At 37.7% G+C, this 11,311-nt stretch overlaps 1 protein-coding gene across 1 annotated transcript in view; it reads left to right on the top strand.

The window, feature by feature from the left end:
- Nucleotides 1–11,311, top strand: part of GDA (guanine deaminase) — a 110,911-nt gene that overhangs the window by 56,488 nt on the left and 43,112 nt on the right. The window contains exon 2 of the mRNA XM_012641628.1: nucleotides 7,245–7,333. Coding sequence (XP_012497082.1) covers nucleotides 7,245–7,333 — 89 coding nt within the window. The remainder of the gene's footprint in view (nucleotides 1–7,244; nucleotides 7,334–11,311) is intronic.

The following is an 11,311-nucleotide window of genomic DNA, read 5'->3' as shown; positions in this document are numbered from 1 at the left end:
GCTCCTGACCTCAAGCAATTCTCCCACCTCGGCCTCCCAGAGTGCTAGGATTATAGGCGTGAGTCACAGCATCTGGCCACAGTTATCTTTTTATAAAAAATATTTTTAGAACAGTTTTAAATTCATGGCAAAATTGACAGGAAGGGTCAGAGATTTCCCGTTTATCCCCTTCCCCCACACATGCACAGCTTCCCTCATTATCAATATCCCCTTCCAGAGGGGCACATTTGTTCCAATGAGTCTACAGTGACACATCATTAACACTCAGAGTCCATAGTTGATATCAGGGTTCACTCTTGGTGTTGTACAGTCTATGGGTTTGGACAAATGTATAATGATATGTAGCCACCATTATGGTATCATACAGAGTGTTTTTACTACCCTAAAATTTTTGTCACCTCTGCTCTGCCTATTTATCCCCCCTCAACCTCTGACAGCCAGTGATATTTTTATTGTCTCCACAGTTTTGTCTTTTCTAGAGTGTCATATAGTTGGGATCATACAGTATGTAGCATTTTCAGATTGGTTTTTTTCACTTAGTAATATGCATTTATGTTTTCTCTATTTTTGCAGTTTGATAGTTTGTTTCTATTTAGTGCTGAATAATATTCCATTTCCTGGAAATACCATAGTTTGTTTATCCATTCACCTACCGAAGGGTATCTTGGTTGCTTACTAAAGTTACTTTTTTATCTATCGAGAAGTGTTTGTTTTCCACAACAAAATGGGGCTTTGTAAGCTACCAGAACCTACATTCTTCCAAGGGCATTTGATCAGGCCCTGGAGTTTTAAAAAATTATTAAATGTTATTACCAATCGAAAACCAATCATAGAAGTATGATGGGAAATGCTAGTGTAAGCCACTGGGATGATTTTCAAGTTATACAATTTTAATTTATGTGCAACTTTTTAGGAGTCCGCATCAGAGATTAGCAACTCTACCCCACAGGTCAAATCTAGCTCACTGCCTGATTTTATATGGCCTGTGAGCTAAGTATGGTTTTTAAATGGTTAAAAAAAATTGAAGGAGAAGGAGAATTTGTAACAAGTGAAACTTATATAAAATGCAAATTTCAGTTTCTGTAAATAAAATTTTATTGGAATATAGCCATACTCCTTTGCTTATATATTCTCTATGGCCGCTTTTGTACTTCAGCGACAGATTCAAGTAGTATAATAGAGACAATGTGGCCCACAAAGCCTGAAATATTTACTATCTGACCCTTCAGAGAAAGTTTCCTGAGCCTTGGTTTATATTGTAATACTAGAGAAGCAATCATAGAAGTCTGGAAGAATCTCTGGGAAGGTGAGTCTAGTACAACAGATGCTTCTGGTTTACCGCATACCTTGGACAATTTGTATAACTTGTTCTCCTTGTCTATAAAATGAGAGTATTAGACCCAAAAGTCTAAGTACCTCATGACTCTCTTTGGTACGTTTGTAACATTATTCACTCCATTCTTCCTTAATAGACTGACGGTTGTTTTGGGTTTTGTTTGTTTTGTTAAAGCAATCTCACTTCATCTTTCTTTTGCATTAATCTGTTTGACATGAGCTGACCTACTATGGCAATTTTCATCTATGTTCAAAAACTTCCGAAATCTTGAGACCTCGTATTTTTATCTGATTTTATCTCTCATCACAGTGATTTAAGAGTGGATTTTGTGTGATGGGTTGAGATATGTTACCTAATTTTGTTGGATGGTTGAGTTATTTTGCAATGGCCCAAAGAGCAGTTTACTCTGTTCCATAGTGACAAGCTTCTTGCCCACATTTTCCACCTGGTATTTGAAGCCTGTATCTTGCAGAGATTTGTTTCATTAGCTGATAGTCATCACTTATCTGCTGTTGGCTTTAGTATTCCTGACAGTCTCGTTATTGCTCATCCTAATCCATCCCGCTTTCAAATAAGAAAGCACTTGGAGTTGTTTGCTTAACAGAAGGGATTTAATTTCCTCATTTGGAAAACAAGGGGTTAGATGAAAAGGTCCCTACCAGCTGGAACCATCTAAGATTTCATGAAACTTGTTTCTAATGACTTGTGTATGTGCTTGACGGCTCACCTAGACTGTGGCCTGTGCAGAGGAAGGCCTGAGGGCCACGACACTCACTCACTAGAGGGTGAACAAGTGAATGAGTGAATAAATGGCCTCATAAACCCAGGTAACCTTGGGATGAAAAAGCCATTGCCCTGTGAAGAAAGCATCAATCATATTTTGTAATTTTGCCACATTCTTTTTCCAAAATATTTTTTAGAGATTTCTTAAAAATAAGTCTCCTCCTGAGAAACAAGGAGAGTAGGGAAAAAATGAAGAAAAGAAAAAGAAAAGAAATCTCAAGGCTGAACCATGACCTATAACCCCTGGCTACCTCCTTGGTCTGATTTCCTACCACTTTTTCTTCTAGTCCTTGTACTATTGTCCCCACTAGCCTCTCTGCTGTTTCAGAACATGCCAAGCACATTCCCATCTCTGGGCCCTTGGGCTAGGTGTTCCCTCTGCTTGAAATGCTCTTCCCTGAATATCCAAGTGGTTCACTCCCTCTCTTTACGCAAATCTGCACTCAAACAACTCTCAGAAAAACCATCATACTCCCCAAATGGTAAAGTCAATTTTTATATTGATTTCCTCTTGAAATGATAATCTTTCATATATGTCGTATTAAAATATATTATTAAAATTAATTTTACCTATTCCTTTTTATACTTTTAGTGTTGCTATTAGAAAACTTAAAATTACACTTGTGGTTCTCATTTGTGATGGGCATCATAGTTTTATTAAATAGCATTGTTCTGAAGCATGAGCTTCCCTAAATGGTTAAGAAAACTTCCTTAGTTTCTCCTGGAGATACTGTTTCATGCAGTTTTTCTGTCTCTCTAGAATACACTTTGATGATTTACATTTTCCTCAAAAACCATTTATTTCAAATATATTTTCAAATGGGTGAATATAGTGCTTTAGAAATATTATTTTTATTTATTTATGGAGTTTACAGTAGATCAGCTTTGAGATGTATTGAGAAATTCTGTTTTTATGGTTATGATTAATTATGTGTCTGATGTTTATTGATTCCTCTTTTCTAATGTTTGTTAATTCTAATAGATTTATAGAATCAAAAGGTATGTCGATGAATAAAAAAGTCAATATTTATTTTCTTTTCAGTTCTACAAATTATTTTTCCTGAGATGGATTGCCCTCTAATTATTTAGATAGATATATTTTATCCATTGGTTTTTTTCAATATTTCATATTCCATAAAATATTTTTTCTCATGATATTGCATTTAAAAATAAAACAAGTTATGTCCTGGATATAAATTTCATCCTTTCCTGTCCTGTCTTTGCAATCCATTTTTTTGTTTCCAAGTATTATGGGGGTACAAATGTTTTTGATCACACGGATCGCTTTTGTAATGATTGAGTCAGGCTTAAAGTGTACCCATCACTGAGATAATGTTCATTGTACCCATTAGGTAGGTTTTCGCCCTTCCTCCCCTCCTTCACCCCTGCTTGATTTTCACTGAGGTTTACTTCCCTCAATGCACATGTGTGCTCATCAGTTAGTTCCAATTAAATAGTGATTGCATATGGTGTTTGTTTTTCCATTCTTTAGATACTTCATTTAGGATAATGGTCTCCAGTTCCATCCATATCATTGCAAAAGGCATTAAGTCATCCTTTTTCATGGCTGAGTAGTATTTCATGGTATATGTATATCACATTTTGTTAATCCACTCATGAATTCATGGGGATTTGGGTTGATTACACATCTTTGCAATTGTGAATTGTGCTGCAATAAACATTTGAGTGCAGGTATCTTTTTGAAAAAATGACTGCTTTTCCTTTGGGTAAATACCCAGCAGTGGGATTGCTGGATCAAATGGTAGGTTGATTTTCAGTTCTTTGAGGAATCTCTATACTGTTTTCCATAGAGGTTGTACTAGTTTTCAGCCCCACCAACAGTGTATAAGCATTCCTTTCTCTCTGCATCCACACTGACATCTGTTGTTTTAGGACTTTTTAATAAAAGCCATTCTGACTGGGGTAAGGTGATATCTCATTGTGGTTTTAATTTGCATTTCCCTGATGATTAGTGACATTGAGCATTTTTTCATATGTTTACTGGCCATTTGTCTATCTTCTTTTGAGAAGCTTCTGTTCATATCTTTTGCCCACTTTTTAATGGGGTTGTTTAATTTTTTTCTTGTTGATTTGCTTGAGTTCTTTGTAGATTATGGTTACTAGTCCTTTATTAGATGTATAATGTACAGATATTTTCTCCCATTCTGTAGGTTGTCTATTTGCTTTGTTAATTATTTCCTTGGCTGTGCAGAACCTTTTTAATGTAGTTAAGTCCCATTTATTTATTTTTGTTGTTGCTGTGATTGCCATTGGGGTCTTCTTCATAAATTCTTTGCCTAGGCTGACATCTAGAAGAGTTTTTTCAACATTTTCTTTGGGAGTTCTTATGGTTCCATGTCTTGCATTTAAGTCCTTTATCCATCATGAATTAATTTTTGTGAATGGTAAGAGATATGGATCCTGTTTTATTCTTCTGCATGTGGCTATCCAGTTGTCCTAGCACCATTTATTGAACAGGGATTCTCTTCCCCAGTGTATATTGTTGTCTGCTTTGTCAAAGATCAGTTGGCTGTTGGTAGATGGTTTTATATTTGGGTTTTCTGTTCTGTTCCATTATTCTATGTTGCTACTTTTGTGCCAGACTCATGCTGTTTTGGTTATGGTGGCCTCGTATTATAGTTTGAAGTCTGGTAATGTGAGGTCTCCCAATTTGTTTGTTTTGCTTAAGATTGTTTTGGCTATTCGGGCTCTTTTCTGGTTCCAAATGAAGCATGGAATTATTTTTTCTATATCTGTGAAATATGATGTTGGTATTTTGATGGGGGCTGCATTGAATCTGTAAATCATTTTGGGTAGTATGGATATTCTAACAATGTTAATTCTACTGATCTAAAAGCATGATATGTTTTTCCATTTGTTTGTATCATCAGTGATTTCTTTCCTCAGTGTTTTATAGTTCTCTTTGTAGAGATCTTTCACCTCCTTGGTTAAGTATATTCCCAGGTATTTTATTATCTTTGTAGCTATTGTGGATGGTATTGAGTCTTTGATTTGACTCTCAGCTTGACTGTGATTGGTGTATAGGAATGCTACTAATTTGTGTACGTTGATTTTTTTTTTTTTTTGAGACAGAGTCTTGCTCTGTTACCTGGCTAGAGTGCCATGGCATCAGCCTAGCTCACAGCAACCTTAAACTCCTGGGCTCAAACAATCCTTCTGTCTCAGCCTCCCAAGTAGCTGGCACTACAGGCACGTGCCACCACACCCAGCTAATTTTTTCTACTTTTAGTAAAGACGGGGTCTTGCTCTTGCTCAGGCTCGTCTTAAATTCCTGACCTCAAGCAATCCTCCTGCCCCCACCTCCCAGGGTGCTAAGATTACAGATGTGAGCCACTGCACCTGGCCTATGTACATTGATTTTGTAACCTGAGACCTTGCTGAATTTATTTATCAATTCCAGGAGCCTCTTGGTGGTATCTTTGGGGTTTTCTAGATATAAGATCATATCATCTGCAGAAAGCAATAATTTGACCTCCTCTTTTCCAATTCGGATACCCTTAATTTCTTTCTCGTGCCTGATTGCTCTGGCTAGGACTTCCAGCACTATGTTGAATAGAAGTGGTGATAGTGGGCATCCTTGTCTTGTTCCAGTTCTTAGTGGCAATGTTTTCAACTTTTCCCCATTCAGTATGATGCTGGCTGTGGGTTTGCCATATATGGCTTTTATAATTTTGAGATATGTTCCTTTTATGTCTAGTTTGTTGAGAGTTTTTATCATGAAAGGGTGCTGAATTTTGTCAAATGATTTCTCTGCATCTATCTAGATGATCATATGATTTTTGTTTTTGAGTCTGTTTATGGGATGAATCACATTTATTGATTTACATATGTTGAACCACCCTTGCATCCCTGGGATGAAGCCCACTTGGTCATGGTGGATTATTTTTTTGATGTGCTGTTGAATTTAGTTTGCTAGTATTTTATTGAAAATTTTTGCACATTTTTTTTAAGAGACAGGATCTTGCCCAGGCTGGAGTGCAATGGCACAATCATAGCTCACTGTAATCTTGAACTCCTATGCTGAAGCAATCCTCCTACCTCAGCCTCCCTAGTAGCTGGAGCTACAAGTGCATGCTGTTACACTCAGCTAATTTTTAAAAGTTTTGTAGAGACAAGATCTCACGACCTGCCCAGGCTGGTCTCTAACTCCTGGCCTCAAATGATCCTCTTGTCTCGGTCTCCCAAAGCACTGGGATTACAGGCATGAGTCACAGTACTCTACCTATGATCCATTTATATAGAGAAAGCAGTCACACTGTAATTAAGTAATAATCAACAATAGATATAATTTATTTGGCATTTAACATATTCCAGGGATGTGCTAACTTCTTCACCAGAACTACCGTATTTGGTCCTCACAGTAGCTCTGTGAAACATGTACTGGTGTTACCCCAATTTACAGATTGGGAAACCAGACCAAGAAGGATTAAGAGATCCATCCAGGTTCTCAGCGGTCACTCACAGACTTCAGATCTCACAAGCCTGACTTGAGAGGTCTCTTATCTGCTTCACTATTGTATCTCTTACACATTGTACTAGAAATATATAGCAGACCACTTTACAGCATGTGCCTAACATCAGAACAGCAACAGAGCTCATACTAAGACACAATTGAAAGGCAATTATTATGTGCAGTTATATTTAGTGTTAGTAAATTGCCCCACGATATCACTATAATTGCACTCTGGACTTGGGTTGTCCATAATAGCCAAATGAAAATCTAAAATCTTTTATTCATCTGAAGTAAAGTACACTTTCTATAAATAATTGTTTCCTTTAATAATTTTCAGGGGTGGAGGAGAAAGAGATGCCAATTAGCCATTTTTAATAACTTATATCTTCATGTTAGATTTTTTGAATTTTCTCACTTATATGTACATTATGGCAGAAAAAGAGAAATTACACAAGTTTATTTCTTTAGATTACCAAAGGCAAACCTTTGCCTTTTTTGCCTCTAAACTCAACCCCATTTGGTATCAAATAACTTTTAAAATTAACTCAGCTACAGCATAGCCTATTTTAAAAAGATTTAGATATTTAATAAAAACAAATGACTATGGTTCATTAATATGTGATTCTTTTGTTTTCTTTCTTTCTTTTAAAGATAGTGTTTTTAGAAGAAGCATCTCAACATGAAAAACTGGCCAAAGAATGGAGCTTCAAGCCATGTGAAATAAGAGAACTGAGCCACCAGTAAGTCATCATCAACTTCTTCTGTTTTTCTGGATACTCAAGTTACAGGAAACCCGCCTTGAGAGACAGACATTTTCTTTTTAATTAATTAGTTATTTTTAAGGGAGGAAGTGGGAAGGAGAAGGTAAACAGGAAGCTGAAGGCTGGAAGCTTTGAGAACTAGAGGCTGCCTTCATTCATTCATTTCTTCAGCAAATATTCGTTGAGCCTACTATGTGCAGTACTGGGATCTGGAGGTGAAGAAGATCTTCAAGGTCCTTCTTGTCCTCACAGAGTTTACAGCCCATGGGGGACACTGCCAGTAAACAAGCAAACAGATACATAAACATGACAGTGGTAGATTGTGATACGTTCTGTGAAGAAAGTTAGTGAGCAGGGGAAGGGTATGATAGAGAAAAACTATTGAGGAGCAAGGAGGGAGATTTTGAGGATCAGTTACTCCAACAGCTTGGTCAGAGAAGACCTTTGTCCAGAGGTAAGTTTGAGCTGTGATTTTATATTTCAACTACTTTTAGTGGTTTTAAATATTTTTAAGAAATATGTTTTTTATGATTGGCCCACTGTCTTCATAACCTGATTGATTTGTTCTATAGAAATGTGACCTCTTTTTCTTTAAGCATAAATATTTTATCTTATTTCAGGCCACGTTCATTCCAAGGTCAATAAAAGTGGTGCCATTTTTATTCTGAAAACACTTTCGTAACTTGGGAATTGACTTTTGGCAAATGTAGTGAGCCCAAAGGAACATTGAACTATGTATGAGACTACCTGGTTTGAATTTATATGCTAGAGCTTTGTAGCTCTTAGGTGTAAAGCAAGCTACTGTCCTTTGAGTTTATCTTGGCCATTAAGCTCATCTGTGGTCACAGTCCAGAGAGACAGGATAACTGCTCATAAAGTTTTGCTACATGTGCAGTTAAACTCACATCCCCTACCTCTTTCCCTTTCCCCATTGCCTCTCTATGGCTTGGAAGTATGTGGGCACTTGGCATGGAACACAGGAACTTCTGCTGATACTGTCTACTTACTCTTGCTCGATTTCCATTAAGAATCTACATTGAGGAACAACTGACATTTATAGTTACCTGCTTGCATGTCTTGTGATGGAGGATTAGAAGAAGGCTTGGAAGCAGATGACATGGAGGTCGGGAGGAGATGAGATGATAGGGGAAGTGGTTGGAGGATGGGGAGGGGGGTGAACATATCTGTGGATCTTTGCATTCTTTTGTCCCTCTTATGAGAGTTCTTTTGGGGTTAAATCCATCAAAAATGCAGATTCTGGGGACCCTGTAAGCACAGCACACAGAGAAGTAGTAAGGCAAGAAATAATTTAAATTTTGGTGGAAGGCTGAAGTCTTTGAAGAAAAATCATATTTGAAATGCAAAGTAATGCTTAAGTGCACAAGTTATGTGCAGTTGAATTTAAGTCATGATTAAAATACCGTAGAGGATGATGTCTCTGACAGCCTTTTTAGTAGACTTGGCCCAATACCCATTGTATCTACAGGTCTATCTCAGCACAGTGTGGCTTTCTAAAGAAGGAAAATTACAGCTGGAGCAGGAGCAGATCAGATTGTGGCCATGCGCCATAGACAGCTTTGCAGGGCCAGGACTGGGGGAGGGTAGTGAGGCACTCACCTCAGGCACAATATTTAAGGCAGGTGGGAGGACAAAATACTCCGTAATTAAGGTAAATAATACTTTAATGCAATATTTTAAAAAATAAAAATTAATACAAAATCCATGATGAGCAAAACATCAAAATTTTAAATAAAGACAGGATGTTGTTTGTTTTACAATCTTGTGTTTTTTGTGCAATGAACCATTCCTTTTCAAATATCCCAGGTACCAGGTTCCAGGCCCACAGGGCCATCACATCCCCAGCAAGGCAGTTTGCCAAGGGTGATGATGATGTGCGAACAAATTGGGCCACTCAGGCCTTTATATCTATCTAGTTGTATGTTTTGATTGTTGAGCTTTTATTAATGTTTTCCACTTGGTTAAAAGACAGGTGGATATTCTGATAAGTGTATGTAAGGGTGTATCTTGTTCTTTTTCCTCAGGTTATGCTATGGCGTGGCCCACACTGCAGGTTTGGAATATCTGGGGGAAGTTGAGATTTTCTTAGGGAATTATGATGGTGATTAAGTAAAGTGGGAAGAGAAAAGCTGATAGGCAGAAGGGAAAAAGGAGAGCTTTTCACCTTTGCTTACAGCCTCCAGACGTTTTCTCTGCTTTACCTCCAGCTGGGCTTTTGATAGCTACAATTTAGCTATCAGTAATCCTCAAGACTGTAGAACTAATTTCGAATCCTGGGTGGGTCACTAACAACTTGTAGTCTGAAGATGAGCTTGTTTGCCAGCCCCAGATTCCTTTTGCTCCCACTGTAAAGTGAGTAGGTGGGCTCAGTGACCTCACGTGCAGTTCTCACATCCCACACTTCTGTGTGTACAGATATCTGTAATAAATCCTGGACTATTACCTTGATTCTGTGAATCTTTCTATTAATAACCATTTCACAATGCTTCCTATTCCCTAAAAAGGATTGTAACCTTTCTGAGTGAAAATCACACTTAGATGTAATAAATCCCTGCTCTTCTGTTGCCGCTGGAGACTTTGTATACTGAGTCATCTCTTTCACTTTCTCATCTGTGCTATCTGGTGAACATGCCAGGGTTTCCTCTACATGGAAAACAAAAATGACTTGCGCTCTTCTGCATCCAAATTTTACTACCAAATATCTTTAAAAGGAGCTGCCCAGTACTTTCTCTTTCATGTTCATCACTCTCTCCTCAGCACGTAGGACAGTAATGAAAACATGCTAGTGATTCGTTAAGTCTTTTTAAAATGAAGGACTAAGTCCCTCTGAAATTGGGTGCCTCCCTCAATCATTGCATTGGGTTTTCAGGGTCTTTCGTAGACCCTGACATCCCAGGCTAGGCATCCTTGACCCTTGCAGTTTTGGGCACTAGTTACTGCCCTGTCCCCTTCATTTTTCTCCTTGACAGTTCCCTGTCCTGGGTTCCCTCTTTCCTCCTGACAACAACTCTGCCAGGATCCATTATGACCTTCTCTTCCTCCGTCATGCTCTCCTTGAGTGGAGGGTGTTGCTCAAGGTTTAGCTTTGTTCTTTCTTCCACAGAAGTCTCTGGTACCACTAACTTCTAGGGTTACCAATATAGAGAAGATTCTCAGATCTGAATCCCATCTTTAACTCTTATGTGACCTCTTATCCCACAATTCCAATTAGTTCTTGGACACTTGGAGATCACACTTTGATATGAGGTTAGTATAACATCAACCCTCCTCCCCCAGATGAACTTTCTTTCTGGATTCTTGATAGTTCATGTCATATCTCCAGAACCACATGCTCAAAAACTTATTCTCTTTGACTAGTTCCTCTCCTTTGCTTTCTAGAGCTAAGATCAAGTTCTTTCTGTCACATTCATCCTTTTCTATTCCTATCACCATAATCTCTATTCAGAAACCTCATGCTTAGGAGATTTCGGGAATCTCCCAACACATGCTCACCACGACCAGCTATGTCCTTCTAAACCCGGCACTGAGTATGTCATAATCTGCCAAAGAAAACAAAAAACAAAGAAACAAATATTCTCAGGATCCCCTTCCTTTTGGATACAGAATAACACATTTATGTTGATTCACTAAATTGGTTATTCAAGACCCTTTAAAAAACTTTTTTTTTGTTGTTTTTTAGGAAAAAATTTTCCTAAATGCATAGGTCTCAGGTATGTAATTTGATAAGTTTTGACAAATATACATACCATGTAACCAGCACGACAATTGAGATATAAAATATTCTTATCCTAGCAAGTCCCTTGAGCACCCTTGTCTCTCTCCAGCCCCCCCCAAAGACAGCTACTATTTGATTTCTATCACATAGATTACTTTTGCCTGTTTTTCAACATCATTTAAATAGAATAACTCAATATGTGCTCTTTTTTTTTTTTTTTTTTT

This window comes from Propithecus coquereli, unplaced genomic scaffold (assembly GCF_000956105.1).
Source record: "Propithecus coquereli isolate 6110/MARCELLA unplaced genomic scaffold, Pcoq_1.0 Scaffold166, whole genome shotgun sequence".
NCBI classification, from domain to species: Eukaryota; Metazoa; Chordata; class Mammalia; order Primates; family Indriidae; genus Propithecus; species Propithecus coquereli.
Note: the sequence above shows the minus strand (reverse complement) of the source record. Positions and strands in the feature narration are given on the sequence as shown.